The 22403-nt window shown below is 39.7% G+C and overlaps 1 protein-coding gene across 16 annotated transcripts in view; it reads right to left on the bottom strand.

Annotated features, from left to right (window-relative positions):
• rapgef2b (Rap guanine nucleotide exchange factor 2b) overlaps positions 1-22403 on the bottom strand; it is a 133647-nt gene that overhangs the window by 16164 nt on the left and 95080 nt on the right. For 10 of the 16 annotated variants that reach the window (XM_030146392.1, XM_030146386.1, XM_030146393.1 and 7 more), the window contains 16 exons: positions 20100-20277; positions 17959-18095; positions 16580-16738; positions 15519-15671; positions 15219-15383; positions 14407-14514; positions 14097-14300; positions 11775-11883; positions 10673-10949; positions 9535-9692; positions 8589-8603; positions 7872-8112; positions 4522-4905; positions 3063-3274; positions 1603-1726; positions 1130-1153 (listed from right to left, as the gene is read on the bottom strand). In XM_030146392.1, coding sequence (XP_030002252.1) covers positions 1130-1153; positions 1603-1726; positions 3063-3274; positions 4522-4905; positions 7872-8112; positions 8589-8603; positions 9535-9692; positions 10673-10949; positions 11775-11883; positions 14097-14300; positions 14407-14514; positions 15219-15383; positions 15519-15671; positions 16580-16738; positions 17959-18095; positions 20100-20277 — 2648 coding nt within the window. Of the gene's footprint in view, positions 1-1129; positions 1154-1602; positions 1727-3062; positions 3275-4521; positions 4906-7871; positions 8113-8588; positions 8604-9534; positions 9693-10672; positions 10950-11774; positions 11884-14096; positions 14301-14406; positions 14515-15218; positions 15384-15518; positions 15672-16579; positions 16739-17958; positions 18096-20099; positions 20278-21042; positions 21142-22403 lie in introns of all 16 variants that reach the window. The other 6 variants (XM_030146388.1, XM_030146382.1, XM_030146397.1 and 3 more) reach the window with 4 other exon arrangements.

Genomic DNA, 22403 nt, shown 5'->3' with positions numbered 1-22403 from the left:
TCCAGGCATTCCAGACAGCAGAGGGGGGTGAGGGATGATGGCTGCAGTCAAACAACAGGGGAGTTGAAAGTAGGAGTTCTACTGGTGTAACTCAGTCATAGTTTACATTTCTGTGGCCTGAGTCAGAGCTGGTAGTAGTCGTAGTAAAGGCACTATCTGCACACAGTCTCAGCCAAATACTATGCGGATGATAAACTTAAGTCAATGAGAAGCTGTGTTTGTCTTCATCTGTGGACAGACCTTTATCAGAATTCATTTCCTCGTGTTTTTTTATCTGACGTATCATCAGTGTCAAAGACTCTTTCTGTTTATTTCATCAGTATTTTATCTTCAGTCGTATTTATATAAGGAGGGGGTTTAGGGATATTACATATACTTATGTGCTGTAAATCAATAAACACAGGATGTGCAGACTTCTATATGTGCCATAGTTACAAATAGGTGTCTCGTAATGAAGAGATAAGGATGTCATGATTACAAGGAAACTGTAGTACTTTTGGGAAAAAGCGTCTTGTAATTATCGGATAATTTTTCACAATTACAAAATGCAAAGTCATAATTACAGAAGAAGTCACAGTGTTATTTTAACTCCGGCAAATGGAATGCGCTTCCATATGTTTCTTGTTAAATGTTCTGTGAGCAAAGTTATTCGACCACAAGAATGTAAAGTATGATAAAAAATAATAACTGCGTTTCTCTTGGAAGCTTCGCATACGGATAAAACCTCAAAGATAAGTCTGAAACCAAAGCCGCATGCGTGTTATTAGATAACACAACATATCAAATAAAGGTCACTTTTGATAATATTGTTCTTTTGTGAAGAAATATTTGTATCTGTTTCGGAATTGAGGAAAAAGAGGCAGTAAGCCAGTCCAAATATGTCTGCTTTGTATCAGGAGCTGCACCTGCTTTTGCAGATGCAGAACTTAATATTAGCATAAGTGGCCTTTATCTTTTAACCCCTTTAGTCGAGGATCAGAGGGTGTTAGTGGGAGGATTCAACTCAAACCGGTTAATGAAGACAACGTGCCAGGAAAGGAGAAAATAACCACGCAAATTGTCAGAAAAAATAAATAAAAAAGGATTTGGGTGCAAGGAGGGCAAAATGTTGGAGGGTCACCACACTTACCCTAAACTTCTCCATTTCTTCTTCCTACAGGGTGGGTGCCATGAACATAGAAGCATGGGGGCAAAGGGTGGATGAGTAGAGAGAGAAAAGAGAGGAGACAAAGCTTAAGACGGGAAAAGAACACCAAGATCACCAAAAGAGAAGTAATTTCACCAAAGTCCCACATGAAAGTCAGAGGAGAGGAAATCAAATGGTAACGCCACCAGGAAGAGACATCATTAGACAAAGACACACTTTCACAGGAGCACTGTGCACAATTTAGGCCAACAATGTGTGTAGGGAAACAGTCGCCAGAGGAAACAGTTGCCAGAGGGAACAGCTGCTTGGGAAAAAAAAAAAGCGTGGTGCAAAAAATCCTACTGATGTTACGTGAACCGACTAACCCCGAGGAGTTAGTCACTATGGAGCTGACTGCAAGGTTACGGGTGTTTAACCATCTGGGATCTGGGTTTGTTTCATCTACGGTTCCTTACCTCGTCCGGAACATGAGGGCTGGGTCCATGTTGACGGAGGCCATGCGACCGACATGGCGGATTTCTTTGGCAATCATCCTCAGCTTTTCAAAGTTCACCAGGCCGTCCACTTTAGAATCATTACCTGGAAAATAAATTGAACACAAATGACACGTTCATTAAAGTAACATTGATCATTACAGCACTTACAGTACTGTGCAGAAGTCTTAATTTGCCTTTAACTTTGTTGTTTTTTCGAGGTTGAAATGAGCATACATATTTGTTTTTCATTCCCGTATGTGCAGAACCTTAAAAGACACACAAATAACTGAACTAAATGAGGTGTAAAGGTTAAAGTCAGTATTTACTGTGACCCCTGACCCCGTGACAAGAAGCAGGATAAACGATTAGAAACATCTGACATGTTGAATGAAACCTGGTATAAAACAACAGAAAATTAGTGCAATAAATCTCATCGTGTCAGAACAAAAGGGTTAAAGCCATGTTAAGTGCAAAGGGAGGTCACACTAAATACTACCACCATATTCAGATTGTATCTGAATACTGATAAATGCATATGTGTGGTCATTAGAACTTCACTAAACCAACAAACCTAATGTTGGACGGGGACTCTTGCACAGTACTGTACATATGAGAAATGAGGTATAAAAAAACATGTGTGTTGGATTTTGGTAACAATTTAAATTAAAACACATGAATATAAAGGAAAGTAATTAAAAGTGTGGCTGATACGCTCCATAAATAAAGCCATTACTGAATTATCAGGGGCTTGTTAGCTTGTGATTTTATTGCATGATTTTCTTCTGCACCACAGTAAGAGCTGCTGCAGTATAATAGAGAAAAAACCTAAACTTGACACGAGGCAAGACATTAAGAACAGTTTCTGATTTTGTCTGCTATGCCGTGCCACAAAACACTTGCGGAAAAAAGGGAAACGACCTAAAAATAAGCAAACACATCAAAGGAATTTAATGAAGACTTATTATATGACCATATGTAGTTAATTATGAAGAAAACATTTAGAGGTACCATAAAAATCCTCCTTAAGTACACATTACAAGTGGAGACTAAGACAAACGTCAAGATTTAGTGTTTTATTTAGATCTGCCGTTAAGTACTTGCTTATTGAGTACATAGAAGTGGCATTTTTGCTCTTCAGAATCCATTAAAAAACACGTTTTGCCTCATACAGTGGTAGTGCCTCAGTGTTACATGTCCTTATGTACTACTTATGAGCAATAATCAGATGATTGACGGAAAAATGTCACTTAACAGCCTGGTAGATGCAGAATAGCTTCATGCAAAATAAAGTATTAAGCGCCCTTTACTTATTTAAAAAGCCAATGTGCTAAAAAGTAACTAATTTAGAATGAATATGTGTACTTTTTCCTGACTATCTCCCTTTAATGGAGTCAGGATAATTGTGTTTTTGTTTAGAGTAAGGCGTCGGTGGTGTTTACCTTCATGTAGGAAGGTGAGGTCCTTCTTGATGACGGGGAACAGAGGGATGATTGGGGGCTGGAGGTTCTGATTGTTAAGGACATTTCTGTACTTGGCCATGTTTCTGGAGGGGTCGAACAGGTCCTGCAGGTCCCCGAAGAGCTTCTCATATTTGCTCGGCAGCTTCTCCCACGTTCCTCGTAGCCTCGACACCGGGGCGAGGTTCAGACCGCTAAAGGCAGAGGGAGAATGAGAATGAGGATGGTTTGTGGGGCTTCAAAGTCGTTTATGAATTTATTATCGCTTCTTTTCATAGATGCCAAAATATAATAAAATAAATGACGAGCGCCCCAGGAGTTCTTCATAGATCTTCATCTGTAAACGTGCTGCTTCCTTTCGTCTGAAATCGGTTCTAAATTGACCTTAAACTTCAGCAGCTGCTTTCATTGGATGCATTCTAAGTTGTTAAATGACTTGGAGGCAGGCGTGTCTGGCTGTAGATGTTCTGCCTGATTCATATTAATATTAATATTGATGGATTTGTTGAATTGCTCTTGAAATGTTTAATTATGGGGCAATTAATTCCTTCATATTCATCTTGTTTGTTTATCTTCTGCCCATCCTGGCCAAGACACTCTTACTGAAGATGTTCTTTATCTCCGAGTCTTTCCTGGTTAAAAGTTAAATAATACACTGAAAAAAAGTTGGAGGCAAAGTCACAACTAGATTTGATAGTAAGAGCCAGACATTTCCCAAATAAAATTATCAAATTGTTTTTAATATTAGAATGAAATGAGGTAAAGGCTTCATCCACAACACAACACACTGCAAAAATCTAAATCTTACCAAGTGTATTTTTCTCATTTCTAGTCAAAATATCTCATCACACTTAAAATAGGACATAATCGCCTAAAGAATAACTTGTAAGTGAAATATAAGAACTTATTTTTAGACAATAGATCTTGAAAATCTTATTTCAAGAAATCTTACTAAGATAATTTTCACTTGTTCCATTGGCAGATTTTTTTGATTAATTCAATATTTTTTTGCTTAACTGAATATTTTTTTGTGTAATTCAATATTTTTTTTGCTTAATTCAAACAAACAAATCAGCCAATGGAACAAGTGAAAATGATCTTGGTAAGATTTCTTGAAATAAGATTCACTTACAAGTTACTCTTTAGGTGATTATGTCTTATTTTAAGTGTGATGAAATATTTTGACTAGAAATGAGAAAAATACACTTGGTAAGATTTTGATTTTTGCAGCGTGGAGAAGAGATTAGATAAAAAAATGAATTTAATAAAGAATAAAATCTAAAAGAAAGCCTCTGTGAACAAAAGTGAGCAGAAGTCGATTCAATTAAACAATAAACTTTAAGCCTAATTGAGACAATTAATGTGCTACAACTAAAATATGTAGAAATGTGAAAACTGAAATTGGAATACTATAAAATCAGTGCTCATTATTCTGTCTCACCTGATGATGGCGAACATGGAGTTGAAGTTCTTGCACTCGCGGCAGTGCAGTGCGATCTTGATGAAGTGCTTGATGGTCTTCATGCGTTTGAGCTGGTTGGGTTCCCGCGTCACCTCCGTGGCCACCCAGAAGGTCTCGTGGTTGATGGCCTCCTCGAAGCGCTTGAGGCTGGCCGAGCCCGTCTTGGAGCGCAGCTTGAACAGGTCGTCGATGTATTCAGTGGGCTCGATGGCGCAGAACAGTTCGAAGGCCCTCATGGAGAGCTGGGTGGCCACCTCCACGGTGCTCAGCTGCAACAGGGAGATCTGTCCTTCTCGCAGCAGGTCCTGGGCGTCCTCGTCTGAACATAACGTCTCCGTCTCCATGTTGCTTTTTAGGTAGTATCTGAGGATAAAGGAGAATGTGAATGAAACATGTCAGCAGTCTGAGAAGATACTAATAGTTTAAATGATATACAAAAGCCAAACATGTACTGATTTCAGACTAAAAATGTACCACTTTTCTGTGTTTTCTCTGCCTAAACAATCAGAATCACTGACCTACATTTACACCCAACATTTTTATATTTGTTCCATCAAGATGTATTATTAGTCCAAATATTCTATTCTCTTTATTTCTCTTTTCTCTTGGTCTCAATGTTTCCAGTAGTGTATGTGTATATTAGAGCATTTGACCAAGTACAGTTGCATAAAAAATGATTAGACCATCAAAAGTCATCAAAAACAACCAAGTACTAACTCCTGTGTGTACCATGTTACTAAAGAAGAGAAAAGAAAACATGGAATGCCTAAGAGGACTGTTTTTGTCAGCACAATATCATAGCTATTGATGTAAGAACGTAAGGGATTTTGGTTATTATCAAGAAAAACATGGAAAATGGTTAGATATCAGCTCTGAAATTAAACTCTTATGAGCTATTTTTGTGGGTATCATTATATTTGTCTAGACAAATGTACCTTTAGTTGTATCAGGCATTAAAATGAACAAGAAATTGAAGAAAACAAGGGTGGTCTATTGATTTTTTCCGCGACTGTATATTTCACCATCACGTGTTGCCGGGTAAAATAAATCTGCCTTGAGGCTCAGAATCAACAGTGCAGCCTCTGAAGCTTCAAATAAATGGAAAAGAGCTTGTTACTTTAACCAATCAGATTTCGTGTTTCCCACATGGGGGTGATCTAGCAGGTGTACGATAATATCTGCATTTTCATGTCATTTGATTGGACGATCAAAGAGCGACTAGTCAGAACAAACTCAGCTACAAACCAGATGTGTAGAGATAAAGTACACTGGCTTAGATTCAATAGCGGTTTTCCCATAAAGACATACTAAAAAATAAGGGCTAGTTTTGGTGAGTAGAATGTTTTATGAACATTTGTATGTCTTTGTTATTTTATCCTGTAAATATTAGTGATTGTGCTCGAAACGATGTGGCTGTAGTGAAAGGAGACCTGCAGGGCTTTAGATTACCTTAATTTGGGCACATCAGATGCTGGAATCGGCGGAGGGGGTGGGTGCGGGATTAGATTTTTCAACAGTAATTCCTGTTTTCTCAGACTATTTCAGATATATTCAAGAGTATGAAGGCATGGATTCCACAAGTCTAATTTCCAGAAGTATTGATCAGCATATGGCCAGCTGATTTTAATTCCAAAATCACAGGACTGCATGCAGGCAGATAATTCATATGTCATATGTTTCACTGCGTTTGTTATGTGAGCGGCCTGAACTTATAGGTCGCCCACGAGGCATGGTTGTTGAGAGAAAACCTTTGGCGTACAACGTACGAGTCAATCTCCAAGCTCTCATCACCTCTCATTGGCCGAAACGGGTGATTTAGACCAATCAAACGGCGCAAATATGTCATACCTGCTGCCAGACAATAGTCTGGTCTTGTCTGTCTTTTATGTTTCGTGTGTCACTTCCTGTTTTATTTTGTTAAGTTTTCCCTCATGTGTCTTGTCTGTCGTATTTACTTCCTGTTCCCCGCTCATCCTGACCTCTGTCCTGATTACCTGTCTCCGCCCTAATTTGCTTCACCTGTGTCTAGTTGTCTTCCCTCCCTTTTGTGTATTTAAACCCTGTCTTTTCCCCTTGTCAGTCGCCAGTTTGTAACTCCAGTAGTTCAGACCAGCGTACTTGACCTCGTTTGTTCGTTTGCCTGCCTGTTTTTTGACCTGTTTTGGATTCCTCGGTTTTTCGTCTTCTGCCTGATCCCTGTCGGTTTTTGTCTGCCTCATCTGATCTGGTTTTGACCTTCTCGCCCTGACTACCGGTACGTGAGTTTGCCTAGTCCTTATGTCCTGTTGCTCGATTGTTAGCCTGCCTGTGTATGACCTGTTTCCGTCCCTGACCTCCCTTTGCTTTTCCCCAGTCGGGGAAAAGAATCCTAACACCGCTCGGGGAGACGGGCTGCTGCCCACGATCCGGAGGACGAATCTGAGGAGAAAATCCCCAACCATTATCCTCAAGATTCTGTCACTCATTATATTTTTTCACCTGTGTGTGAACAATAAACCTTTTGGAACTAACTTTTGTTGTCGGAGTTCTGCATTTGGATTCTGTGTTTGTGCTAACGTTATCACAAAATATGACTTCTGCGGGAAGCATGAATACTTGTGCTTTCCTGTTCGGTACATATGTGTTGTTAATGTTTTCTCTGTCGTTATGAACAAGCCTTGTATATTATAACCGATGTGTTTTACGGGAGGAAAAAAGCAGGGGCGAGTGAGTCAATACTTTCGTTTACACTCTGCTCTGGCCTTTTTTTATTTTTAATTTGGGGACACTAATTTGGGGACATTTAATTTGGGCACACCGTTAGTCGGCCCAGCCAAGGTGTAATCTAAAGGCCTGACCTGTGGAGTTGTGTTCATTGGGATTTCTTGCTTTAGTAATGACATTCATTCTCATTACATCAGGCACTTGTCTGTGCTGCAACGCCCTGTTATTGTATACAGTATTGATGAAATCATACTGATATTAAAAAGTGGATTAAGTCAGGAAGAACCCCACTGAAGGCCACTGAAATACATAGCATGCCACTAGTATTATGAAATGTTCAGATTTCTTAGCAGCACTCAAGGAAATGTATTATGTCAGGCTGGAAAATGTGATTGATTGTGACATTTAAAGGCCAAAAGAACCAGCTGAGGATAATCAATAATAATTTAAAAAATAATAATCATGTATCCCTAATGTATTATTTTTACTAATCAGGATGGTCTCATTAGATTGTAACTGTAATTTGCAAGAGCATAAGATTACAGAAAATGAATGGGAAACATCAACTTAATTAAACTACGTCATGGGTACTATACGTTTTTGGATTCAGCTGAAGATGCCGTTACCTGCCGCTCAGTTGAATCCTGTCGGCGAGTTTAGAAAGCTGGTCTGGTAACCGCCTCTGTTTGATGACGCCCTCTGGTGTGACGGACACCTCGCACAGAGAATAAGCCTCGGCTGCTGCGGTCAGCGCGAACTCCCGGATTGCCTGAACCACCACCTCCTTCGCCGTCGTGTCCTTCCCGATCATGATATATCGAGACTGCTGGTCCGCCTTGAAAACTCGTAATACCTGGTCTGACATATCTGGGAATAACAGAAATATACGAGTCAAAAAACACATACATTCAGTGCATACATTTTTTTTTTATGTGATGTTAATCTTGATTTGTTTTAGTCACAGCGATGATTTTGTGACAATTCTGGTGTTTATGATTCTGTAGCAGTCATTCCATACTCTCAGCAAAATCACCTTATTCCTTCACCCACAAACCACATTTCCCATGAGTCATTGGTTTGATCAGCAACACCCAGTAAACACACAGATCATAAGATGAAACTCCCACCAGTGTGCTCACAGAAAATCAGAAGTTCAACAGTCAGTGCAGTGCTGTTAGCTTTATTTAATTAGCATAATATCGATCCTGTTCCAGACATTCAGTTCTGAGTCTGTGTTACGTCTGCAGACTACAGCGGCTGAAAGCAGTCTGAAAGCAGCTGCCAGTTTTAAAACACATGACTGTGCAGCGAGAAGCGGGATCACGGGTGGAGAACATACTTACTCAGAATGAACGGGACTGAAAGAACATAAAGAACATGTGATACAGAGGAGTTAATGAAGGGTCCAGCATTCTGAGACCACATTTCTACTGGTACAGATGGTTGACAAGATGATAGATAACATGAAAATGAATAAATGAGATTCAAATATACTTGTCGAGTCAATATTATTTTATTACAGATGATTCCTGCCAAGACTGGGAATGTAAATGAATGACCTTTTAGTTTTTGGATTCATCAGAGCAGTTTTATTGGTGTAATATGTTGCTGAAGACTTAATTTAAATGAAATGGACAAAAACCAGACAGTTCCATCAAGTAAAGACTTCAATCATGTTGTAAAATTTTATAAAAATACTCTAAACGGGTGAATTATTTGTGTCTGGTATGTATTTTTCTGCAAGATTGTTCAGTGACCTCATTAAAACTTCAGAATATCCAAATATATGACATTTTACAAGATTAATTGAGACATAAAACTTCATTTTTAGTATGTGCTGAGTGGCTGATGTACCCGATTCTCATTTCTCTTTGAAGTTAAAATGAGAAAAAGCATCAATTCTGTTAATAAGGCAAAAAAATTTCAACTCATTGTGAGAAAATGTGTTGCTAAAATGTACTTTTATACTTCATATACTGTAAATTACAAACAGAACCATAAATAAATCTCTGCATAAATCTAATTTCAAGTTTATTTTAATACTTTGAGTAACTGCTTTCGTGTTCTTTATTGCTTCATGTACTTGTTTCTGAATTCTGGTGCCTTCTTGTTCAAATGTGCTTGATGTTCAGTGTTTTTGTAAACCAGCCTTTTATTCGAAAGATTTGACTTCTGACAGAGAATACCCTTTTCTACTCTGCAAATACTGCGCCTTAAAACTATCTATGGAAAGCTCCTTCACCTCAAAATAATACCACTACTAATAATAATAATGATAATAATACACACCAGGCTGGTTGTTGAAGTCGAGGATACGGTGGTGCGACTGTAAAAGGTCTGGGTTTGATGAGGACAGGTTGCCACTGACAGGCAGGGCTGGTGGGATCTGTTTCGACTGCTTCATCCCCACTATGCTGTCGTCCTGCGATTGGCCCACGCAGACGTCACTATGGAAACAAGAGGGAGAGCATGAGAGGAATGAGATGGAGGCAGTTCTATCAACAAAAGGCAGAGGGCGATGTTTGTGTTGGCAACTGTGGACATCTCTGGCTCTGCAATCCCTAGTAATACATTCCACATGAAATAAACCCACATTTCACAGCTAATACTGACTGATTAGTGTTACTGCACCAACAGAAATATCAGTCTAAGCCAGGGGGGTCAAACATATGGTCCGCGGGCCAAAACCGGCCTGCCAAGAGGTCCAGTCCAGCTCGTGGGATGAATCTGTGAAATGCAAAACTTACACTGAATATATTAACAGTCAAGGGTGTCAAAATCCTTGTTCAGAACCATAGTTCAGGGACAACGTACAGACCAATTTGATGTCAAGTGGTTTGGACCAATAAAATACTATCATGATAACATAAATGAAGAAAACTCCCAATTTTTATCTGTGTTTTAGTGTAAAAAAGTAAAACTACATGAAAATGTTTGCATTTACAAACTATCCTGTCACAACAAAATGTGAATAACCGGAACAAAAATGAACATCAGATTTCTTAAGAGAAGTAAGTGTGATTTTAACAATATTAGACCTATGATTAAGTAAGAAAGTTGTAATGTAGATGTGTAAAAGAGAAGCTGAGGCATAATATTGTTAAATTGTGCTTATTTTTGTTAAGAAATTTCAGGTTGTTCAGCTTATTCGCATGTTTAAAGGACAGGTTGTAGGTACAAACATTTTCATTATGTAATTTTCCTTCCTTCACTCAAAAACAGAAGGCTGCTGACATTATTTATAGGTTATAATATTATGATTTTATTGGTCCAACACACTTGAGACCATATTGCATGTGACACCCCTGATCTAAGCCCTGCATCTGGCGCAACAGAATTGAAATGACAAGCTAATATATTCTCCATGTCTGAAGAAGAACAATATTAAACTCTCCATGCATGAATCTGTTGTGGTGTATGGCTTTACTTGTATGGTTTCGGAGGCAGGATGCTGGTGAGCGTCTTGTCGAATATCTTCTTCAGCTTGTTGCGTCCTCCCACTGTGTTGGTCTTTGCCTTCTTGCTGACCTTCTCCAGGCCCATCACCTGCTCCACGTCCACTGCCAGGTCAGGGATGGAGTATCGGCTGGCCTTTTTGATGTCTCCGATCTTGGGAAGGTGCGGCGCTCCATTCTTTCTGTCGTGTTCCTCCTCGCCGTCCATGTCGTGGTCATGTTCTGGCCTGGTTAGCAGCTCTTTGAACACTGGACAGAAGTGCAAAACAGACTTAGTTTGTTTATGTAGTGATTCCCTTTGTTTAATATCATAGGTAATCTCATGTTCAATGGCAAATGACAAAGAACGTAATGCACCCTCTTTAGTAGTTTCTGCAGGTGTTAACATGCTAAACTTAATACTCTTTAAAGATCTTTGATTCAGGTTGTGTTGTGCACCAACTCCTGCTGTGCATATAGAACAATATTGGGTGATGGTAGCTATTTGCTAGTGTTATGTTTTTCTGACTTCCTGTGCAGCTTTAATCACTCTACAGTTGCGGAAAAAATTATTAGACCACCCTTGTTTTCTTCCATTTCTTGTTCATTTTAATGCCTGGTACAACTCAAGGTACATTTGTTTGGACAAATATAATGACAACAACAAAAATAGCTCATAAGAGTTTAATTTAAGAGCTGATATCTAGACATTTTCCATGGTTTACTTGATAATAACCAAACTCACTTAACTTCTTGCATCAATATCTATGGTATTGTACTGTCAAAAACAGTGCTTTTAGGCATTCCATGTTTTCTTTTCTGTCTGTTTTAGTCACATGATACATACAGGAATCAGTACTTGATTGCATAACCATTGTTTTTGATGAGTTTTGATGGTGTAATAATTTTTTCCGCGACTGTATATTCAAAGTTCCTCATCTAAAGTGCAGCAGGTTTCAAATTCCTTATTCAGAGTCTTCATCCAAACACTAAATCTTATCAGTTTTAACCTCTTAATCAAAATGAGTGGATTTCTGACTTCTTAAGGACCATGAGCTTAGAAATGTTTGCCTTCGAAACGCTTTAAAATCTTACCTAAAAGATTTGTTTTCACAGTTATGGACAAGTGAGTGTTGTTCTTCAGTATCTCATTGGCTTTGCTGAGCTGGACATTTTCGAAGTTCTGCCCATTCACCTCCAAGATCTGCAGAAAACCCCCCCCCCAGAAATATCAAGTCAACCGATGGTAATGTGGGTTTTGCAGCCTCGCAGAAATGGCATGGTTAAATCTGCCTGGAACATCCAAATCCTCCACAAAGCATCATGTATTCTGGCTTCTTCAGGTTGTGAAAGTGAATTTTCTCTGTTGCAGTTATATTTATCTACTTGTAAAACCCATTATCCCTGTAATTTGAGTAACAAACGCCATGTAGACCTTTTTTAAAAATGTCATTGATGGTAAATTGTATTATCTGACTCTTATCTCTGTTGTCAAGCTTCGCAGTATTGTGTTATATTTGTATTTTTTCGGTTTTTAAAGATTTCATCAGTCAGATTTAGCTGATTAGCTTGCTCCAAACATCCATAATAGTTTCTTTTTTTAAATATTGTACTTAATGAAGCAGAATGAAAGCTGTAACTGTTAAAATCCCCGTATTCCTATGCAGATCTCTGCAGATCTGCCACATTTATGTTTTTGTCTCATTTAAAGTAAAAATACTGAGGTGACTGGACTGCTTACGTTTCTTAATAAAAATAAATCCAGTCTAAATCTGCAGCTTTCTGACAAATGATCACACATGCTTATAAAAAATCTGACTGCAGAATTGGTCTGCGAGCATTACCTGCCAGTCAGAAAATGTAATTACCTCTCAGTCTGATTTATTAACATGTCACATAAAACTGCAGGCCATGTTGAAACTATGCAAAAAAAAAAAAAAAAAGCTGTGAAAATGAGGTAGCAGCTAACCATGTTGTACATCATGACATTAAGTCCAACATATGGTTCTGGCATTGACGCAGGCTGTGTCTTTGTCTTTACAGTTTGACCTTCCTATAGGTGGCAGGATATTTGCATTCAGGTACAATCAGCGCATCAGCTTCTGCCATTTCCTTTTCAGAGTAAGAGGAAGTCACCTTTGACAGTGCTACGAACAGAGGCTCTGCTGTTGAAAATAGTGACTGCCATCGCTAAACATCTGTTCTATCAGTAACGATTAGTGAGACGCTCCTTGCAGTTCGCCGCTGAGGGACTGCTGCTAATGGCCCGATGACAAAACAAGTGTGATTAATACTAAAGCTCTGAGATGACACGCTCTGAGTGAATGATGATAGTTGTCGAAGATTTAAGAAAAAACAGTTGATATGAGAGAGTCAATGCTTCCATAGATGTCAGCTTCCTTGCTTCCTCGCTTTTGGGGAAACAGCTGCAGGATGTTTGGAGTCAAGAGAGCTTAACTCGCATTCAGACGCTCTCAAGATGGTTTCAAGGATTAAGGGACTTTGCTTAAAGCCCTGAGGACTGCAAAGTGTGAAAACCGTTGAGAAGTCAAGTTGTGAGGAGGAAGCCAATACAGGGAGCCTGCGGCTACTGGCAAGTTTGGTTCAAGACTTTTCAAAAGGACCTTTTAATGCTAGTCAGAGCGAAATATAAAACCTATTTCAACAATGACAAATCAGTTCAAATAGTGGTGTGTGTGACCGGAATGATTTGTCTCAGTCGACAGAAAAAGGCATGTCTAACATAGCTACAGTTGTGAAGCTCCGGGATGTAAATGCAGCTGCTTTTACAGTTCTTAGCTCTAAATTCAAGAGGAAACCCTGAGATCCCCTTTTCCTTTTTGTAAGAATCCCTTTTAACAAACTGTTGACACTCTTTACTTTAAACAGGGCTCCTACAGGTTTCTACAAATTAAATTTAAGACTTTTTAAGACCTTTTTAAGACTACTTAGAATAGAAGTTAATACCCATTTCACAGCCATACTAGCAAAAATTTGTGACTCCTAGAATTCAGGAAAACGTATTCATTTACTCCAACGACTTGGTTCCCACTGTTCCATGTCATTTCTCACCGTGGGTTGCAAAGTTCATGATAATTGGTTCCTAATTTCAGTATAAGTTGTCGGGTTGGAATGGTGGAACTGAGTCGACAAATGTTACTTTGCAGCTTGGACATTTCCCAAACACTTTTAAACACAATACCGTGAACAGGTTTATGGCAATATAAATTAAGACCTACCATATCAAATTTAATACCTTTAAAAGACTTTTTTTAAGGTGTTCAAGACTTTTAGGACTTTTAAGACCCCATGGGAACCCTGTTTAAAACAGTAGCTCTGTATGCTGTCTGGGCAAGAATCAGAGATAAGGACAATGTGGAGACAAGATTGACATGAATGAAAATGAAAGTCTCGTACCTGATCTCCTCGTTTAAGGCCAGCCTCTGCTGCCTTGCTCCCCGACTCCACGGCATCGATGAAGATGCGGAAGCCTTTCTCCTGACCTCCGAGAAGGCTGAAGGCCAGCGGAGCCTCCCTGGACGGCTTGGTCAGTGTCACCAGCCGTGGCTTGGCTTTAGCAGCACATGCAATATTTAACAGTCTGAGGTGCCCACACATTTTCTGCACAAGAAAAAAAGAAATACAAGGATGAGAGGAAGGTCAGTGCTTTAATTATTCATATATTTCTTTTTTAATGTGTAAATGTGACTGTAGTGATTGCACTTACTTCTTTCTCCAGATTGTTTTCAAACTCTTCCAGAAAGTGAGTCATGGCAGGGTCACCCTCAAAGTCATTGAAGTGATTGTTTACCCACAGCAAGACTACCCGTGTAACCTGGAGGAGTCACATGATCAGTACGGGTTAACAGACCAGTTACTGGCTGACTATATATGTGTAAATGTAGGTTACATACAGATGAAAAATGTCAAGGATAGTCTCTACTCTCTTTCATTGACTTTAGTGCTGACCCATCAATTAACATAACACTGATTATATTAGAATGATCAATCCAAGCTGCAGAAACTGAAATGATTTGATAAAACTAAAATCCCTCACAGCACACCCTTATAAACCCAGGATTGTCGTGACACAGATCAGCAGGGAATGTGCTTGTTTGGTTGGCAGAAAAATGCACAGTCATCTTTATATTTCTTCAGTAAAAGTGACCACCAATCACAGTGTAACTGTTTATTCTGCTCTAATATATAGTTAGATAAAACATGTGTTATGCAATCTAGGTTAACACAAACTGCTTATTTCTTCACTTAGGTGTGTCTAATTGTTGCATGAAGTCTTCATTCCCTTTAGATTAGATGTTCTGTGCAGGGTTTACTCAATCATTGCATAAGACTAGTGCTACTTGTGTTACACTCATCAGTATTATTGAGCAAAATTTGGTTATTTGCAAGGTTTGAAAGACTAACATTAACAACCCCATGACCTAGAATGCATGCAGGAGTTAATGATTATCTAGCGTGTGCGCAAGTCTGAAGTTCAATACATGGACGAGAGGCTGTGTAGAGTTCTGCTGCCCCCACCTTGTCCCTGAGACTGGGGTCGTGGAACCACTCCAGGAGCTTCTTGCCCACGACCATGGGGCTGGAGAGGAAGGTCCTGTAGGTCAACAGGAAGTCCTCGATGTAGGTGGGATCCACAACTGAGTGCTCCTCCACAAGGTGCATGGTGAGACGCTCTGGTGTGCCCTGAGGTTTAAGACAGGAGTTACTTTTCTGACATAAATTTTCATGCTAAAAGATCAGATTTAAGTTACAACTGGCAGATTAATGAGTGACTAAATGTCCCCAGGTTTGTCTGAGGTTCGAGTTTGCATGTTTCACCTTGATGACGATGTGTCCTTTCCTGGTTCCCGTGCGGTCGAGCTCACGGTGTTCCTTCACCATAACAATTTCTCCTTCCTCCTCCACCTTCTGCATGTTCTTCTCCACCTGGTTGAGGATGCAGCAGTAGTCCTGCTGGGCTATACACACAAACTACACAAAACAGAGTGAAACATTACCACAAGATATAGTATATTCTCATAAATATATACAGATGATAATACATTAAAATTAAACCAAAGAGTTTAATTAGCACTGCTACTAATGATATTCCCTCATTTTGTGTTTCGATGAAGTGTAAAACATTGGTTCTAGGGTTTAGATCTAGTGACCATGAAGGCCGTAACATATGATTCACTTCATTTTCACTTCACTTACACGTCAAATCATTCATATTATCTCACACCATATGAATGAGGGCACTGTCAGGATCAGGATTTGTCTTCCATTTATCACTCTTCTGTATAATGCAAATTTCTAAGTACATTTGGGAAATACATGATTGTTTTGTTATTGGATCCTTTTAAGCCGAGACATGTTGGGGCAGCCTCTTGATCACAGACAGACACTAACAACAAGGCAGCTGATTGGAGCTTCTACATAAACGGGGTTGAAAGAAAAATTAATAGGGGAAGATATCAGCTGACGAGAGAGAAATCCAGCATTGCAACTAAATCACTATTCCCACTGATGAATAATGAAAAGGGCTTTCACTAATTAAGAACAAAGATTTTCACAAAACTGCCAGTTTGCAGAATTCCCAGCTGCTGAGCCTCAGGATCTCGATTCTGTGTACTTGAAGCGCTAAAAGCATATCAGTTTCTTTACTCTCATTGTTTTCGCACTTTACTCCTGTTCAGCACATGATGAACGTTTTACATGAGCTGACATCCTCCGCTTCAGACTTGTTTCTACTTCGAGCTGCTTTCAGTGTCATGTGTGCTTTTATTTTCATCATGAGTGAATCACGTTGACACTGTGTCATGTTTTTCACACTCACATTAAAGGAAATGAACCTGTTAACCTAAGAGGAGATTAACCAAACACAACAAGCATCCTACCTGGCAGTCGTCCACCTTGGTCTTCATCACTCCCTTCATGTATTCCTTTTCCATAGTTGGTGACACCCCAAAACTGTTCCCCATACACAGGATCTCTGTCCGGCTGTCAGGGTACGTCACCTCCACCGACCCGTTGAGGATCACAGACCAGGAGTCCAACTGGAGACGAACATTTGATCATAGCAGTTAGAGCCGTTAGAAGAGACTGACAACATTTTGATGCCATTTGAAAAACCTGTTTATGAACACTCCAAAAAAATGCCTGAATTACAATATCAACAGTACTTCTTCAACTAGTGACTTTTCTTGCTCAAAAAAATTGGAAATAAAACCTGTTTGTTGCGACAAGTTCTGCTTATCTTTTCACAAATACTACACACCATGAACCTTGGTGCTGTTGTTAATAATACCATTGTTGTTTGCTGATATTGCACATTTACAGTGTATAGCTAAAAGACACACTAAAATGTCAGCTCTAATACAAGCTAACTAAACAGTAAAAGAAGGAAGAGACAACACAAACACTACGTAAATCGGACTGAACTCTGTCTAGTTTTATTCCAACAGCTGCTCTATCGTAATGACTTCAAATTATTCATTGGAAAGAAGGACATGAAGTAAAAAGGAGGAAGCTAACAGATGGTTTCTTACTACATTCAGAGTGATAATAGCATAGGATTATTAAACCTGCCCACAAAACACAGCTGAGATGGAGGTGGTGCTGAAATGCACAGCTAGACTTTTTGTTTGATGTGAGCGAAACAAATAAGTGATAACTGACTTGTGCTATCTTATTTTATTAATTTATTTGTACAATAAATATAAGATAATAAATAAAACACTTTAAGTGTTCATTACAGTTTATGGCTTATTGATTTAAAAATCATTTTCATCCGCTGAAAATAAAAGGATATCTTCAAGATTTCCTGAAAAGCCAGCATTTCATGACAGATTCATGTCTTTCATTTCAGACGGCAGCAATATGCTCAGTGAACCCTGAATTCTTTATGCCTGGATATTTAAGAAAGTGACAAGGTCTTAAAGGAAAATTCTGCTCTTGATTGTGTGGAAGCACAATAGCAAAAAACTCTCCTAAATTGTCTTCATTGAAAACTGTGTCATGCCTTGACCTGAGAGAGAAAGAGAATAAATGACGCCTGCTTTAGTTGCCTGAGGGATCCTGGAGAGGTCCAACGATAAGGGATGTCGACTATTCAGGTTTAATAGAGCAGAAAAAACATCAAATGGAAGATGAAAGATTCATTGGTGTGAAGGGGTGAGGCTAAAGTTCACAACACACACATATAAAAATACAATTACTGGCAAGAGAAAGTCACAAGACAGGGCTTATGTGCGCATGAATATGCACAAACACACACCTCTTCTCCATCGTTGAGAACGATGGTGCCAGCGCGCTCGACCACAGCGAAAACCATGACAGCACAGAGTTCCCTCCTCACTGACATGGTCATGTTGGCAAATGCTGGCAGTTGATGCATGAACTCCAGTAATTGCTCTGTGAGAGGGATGGAGAGGAGACAGCAGAGGAAGTGGAGGAGGTGGAGAAAAAGAGCAAAGAATTGTTACAACCAGAGGGGAGAGCGTGGAAGGGCAGCGCTATCTGCAAACCCGCCAAGAAGGCAGGAGCTGCAGGGCTGCATCAAAATGGACCACGACTGTAATGAAAAGCCAACAGATGAGTCACTATGTGGAGAACATTCAGCCAATATCAATTCTACACTTTCATGGCAAGATTAATGCCCAACTCTTCACTCAGTGACCTTTGTGAGTTAAAGACGTGCATTGAACCAAGACCAAATTTACATTAATAACTCATAAACCCGTGCATATAAAATGAAGTAGGCAGCATAATAAATCATGTCAGCCATGATCCATTTTAAACGCTCACTTCAGTCAAATTACCGAAGAATTTCCTCATTTATCTCCACTGGTGCACGTAGTTGTATAGAACATTCTTTGTGCTGCATGTAGCGTTAAAAATTACACTCAAGAGCCCTTTTAGAATCTATTCCCAATTTACAGCTCAAAAACAACAAACTGTCAACAGCTTTGTGTTCAATAGGACATAGAATGAGCAAAAACTGTCCAGAGGGAGCCGAGATTAAACATGTCATCGTTTCTGACAAGACAAGTTGCCATTGCCCCCCCTCCCATTTGTGATATTTTATTGTTTTGAGCAACGCACTGAGATTAGTCTTTCATTCATCTGTATTATATTAGGATGGCATCAGAAGCAGATCCCAAATACAGTTCCCAGAGCTTAAAGGACGTTAGATTTAAGACGTGTTAATGCCACATGGAATTAAAACAAAGACAAACGTTGCAATAAACAAATTACAGAAAGTGTGACATGAATTACTTAGGCTTAGGGATAACTGGGGCAAGATTTATTGTAACATAACACTGACTTTGTTGGTTATATGAGGGGTTTTTCCTCTTTCCTGATCTACGTGAGATTAACATGAGAAAATTTTGTTTAAAAAATGGCAATTATTTGAGAGTATAAACTTCGATATCAGAAAAACCACAAAACCCTTCAATTCATAAGACTTTTTTAACACTGATTGAGGACGATTTAAAACCAATTAAGGCCTTATTCTAGATGGCTTTTTAATTATCTTTGGGACCATGGTGAAAACTGAAGCACATAAAACTTAAATTACTGTCTGTCTAAGAAACTCTGAGTTACTTTATTGTATGAATGAATCAAAGCTTTAATGATGGATTTTTATGGGTGTGTCCCTATGTTCAGTACAATAGGACACTCCATCCTTCACCACAGGATCCTTCACCTCTCTACAGATCGCCTCTGCTGCTTCGACTGGTTGGCAGCAGCATGGTGTACTCTCTGACCTGTGCTTGGCATGGCAACAGCATTGTGTGTGAAGCTGCGGAAGCACTGAAAGTTTAATGTGCTGGGAGAGGTGAGGCGAGAGGATGTGCCAGAGTGACCTAGAAAAGCCTGCCGGCGGAGGGAGGGGTGTATGGCTGGAAGATCAGCAGTGGAGGGGGAGGGGAAATGTGGCTGGCTTCTACTCTACATCCAATGCTTCATCCTCCCCTAGTCCACATCTGTAGCTAAGCTCTGGCTCTGTGTACTTATTTTTTTTTTTAAAACATGCCTATCATTATCATTGCAGTTGAGTCATAGCTTTAAAGGATATGATACCGCAGGCCTTATGCGGCTCGGAGAATTACTCAAAAGCTGAGATTGTAAATCAGAGCAGTACAGCAAACATGGCTTCAGACGAATGTAAATTTACTGCGTCTGATTTAAATAAGAAAGGAGGGTGTGGCATTTATAGAGCAGTGGATAATCTAAAATTGGGACAGAACTTTTTTTTTAATTCAACAGAATCTATTCTCTGAAGAGGGAGGCTATGCTCAAACATTTGCAAAAAATATTATTTATCCCAAAAGATAAACATTTCATGGCCAAGGAGCTTTATTTGCAGCAGGAGATGCCTAAGCTGCAGTGCAGCTGCGACTTGATGCTCACCTATGTCATCGTCAGTCCTGTCCATCGGGTCCTTCTCCAGACAGTCCCGTACAATGTCCCGGCTCATGAGGGGGTCCGACGCTCGCTCAATGTCCTCCTCATCGTCGTCCTCCTCGGAGTCGACCGCGGTCTCTGGTAGGCCACTCAGGTCCATGTCACCTGGCTCGTTTTCTGTGGCCTGCGAAGAGTAAACAGATGAGAAATGAGTCGAGTTATCTGCGGTTACAGAAACATTTGGAAGGGATTTGAAGTCTGCGTCCAACCTCAGCAGTTGTCAAACGACAGCTGGTTGTCACATAAAGCTGGATCTTTGCAATGTCTGCTGTGTCCATCTACAGCAACCGGCAAACAGTGCAAACAAAACTGGCGATTAAATACAACAAAGCCAAGTCAAACGTTCAGAGCTGCTGATCATGATAAAGAACAAGCTCATGTTCAGACACCAACATCACTACACAAAGAGAGGGCATTTCCAACTAAAATCCATATAAAAGAGACTCTGTAAAACTGACCCATTTTATGAAATGGATTAGAGGTATTGAGTACAGTATAAGAAAGACAGGCGTCAACACTGCATACCAAACAGTCTGCTATGCATAGTAACAAGCTAATTAACTCCCAACTTTCCTCTTCCTCTCAGCAAACTCCGCCGCCTGCCTTGCAGCCAGCCTGTTCTTTGAAAGCACAAGATGAAATATGTGTGAAGGCAGGAAAATGAACTAAGATGAGGAGCGAAGGCATGCAATTACTTGTGCAAGAGCGATACTAACACAATTCTTCTGCTATCATCAAAGAAAATATTGCTATAAATGACAGAGAGGCCATATTGCCTGTTTTTCTACTCACACAACATGAAACCTTCTCAAAGAAAACCAAAGTCATCAGAAAACGACTACAAAGCACTGGGCCTGCTACCTCACAATCCAACTACAAACCCCCTTACCTCAATATGGTGCCCAACTTCTAGCTTCTTAATAGAAAATGAAGAAAAGGTTGCCTTTGCAAACTGTTCGCAAAATCCCAGAGCCAGACGCATCTTCACCTCCCAGACTGTCAGTCTGCTTTTAATTTTTCAGGGCTCAGTCCCTGTGCCCGGTCCCTCACAGAAGCCCAATGTCATTTCTCCTCAAACGCCATGTGCAAAAGGTTCATCAATGATTCAGGCCAGTGTCTGAGTGGCCATTTAGGCATCAACAGTGCACACCCAGGTGGGCGGAGCTAGGGCGGGTCTTAAAGGGTCAGACAATGGAAAGTCACAGATTGGTTTAGGCACAAGTGGTAATAAATTTTATCTGAAACTAAAATTAATATACAACAACATATGTCGACGTACATTTTTCACAAAGCTGAACAAAACAACAAGGACGTCCGGCATTAATTCAATTTGACACCAACTGTCTCATTGTTAAATCACTTTCTATAAATGGACCGAAGACAAATAAGTTAGTTTTCTGCAGACTGTACATTAGAAAACATACATTTATCAGTATACATAAAGAGAGATTGCTAACACAATCTACGGTGAATGTTAAAGTGCCTTTGTTTGACCCCAAAGAGGTGTAATTTTACATGAAACACAAAGTCTGAGAGCCAAGATACTTTAACACAAGGAGCTTTGTATTCATGCACATGCTTGTTTCTGTGTCATGTATACATCAAAAATCCATAAACGTGCGGTAAGCATTAAAAGTCAGTGGGCAACTCAGGTGTTGTTAATATTTCATCAGAGCTATTCTTGGATCAATGCTTTCAAAGTCCTTCTGAAGGACCAATTTCATGATTTATTCAGACACAAAACAGAGTGCCATGTTGGCAGTGACGTGAGATGATGCATGCATCATAGAGGGCAGAGGAGGCAGCTGGGCAGGCTAGAGGTTAAACTCCTCAATATTCTCCATTAGATATGTGTACCAACAGCTGCTTGGCATCCGTTAAATGTTAACATGTGGACTTATTACATTTCAACACCACCATATTTCTTTGTAACATCAACTTTCTGTGTGGTCTTGGGTGCAAAGAGCCAGACTTTCCCTGATCCATTTACTCAAACAGCCCCGGTGAGCACTGCAAAAAACTATAATAATCGACTGTAGCAAAGTATTTAATCTGAAATCTGCAGGGTGTGACTTAAGCTGACAGTGAAACAGTAATGTTGCCTAAAACACACAGTTTGAGGAGTCATTTGGGGAGCTAAGAGAGCTAGAGAGATAAATCTTCTTCAACTATGCATGTTTATTATGTGTTCGAAGCAAAGGACGACCTCTGTGTTTTATTCAACATCTGCCACTTAATCTTGTTACAGTA

The sequence above is a fragment of the Sphaeramia orbicularis genome, chromosome 10, assembly GCF_902148855.1.
Source record: "Sphaeramia orbicularis chromosome 10, fSphaOr1.1, whole genome shotgun sequence".
NCBI classification, from domain to species: Eukaryota; Metazoa; Chordata; class Actinopteri; order Kurtiformes; family Apogonidae; genus Sphaeramia; species Sphaeramia orbicularis.
Note: the sequence above shows the minus strand (reverse complement) of the source record. Positions and strands in the feature narration are given on the sequence as shown.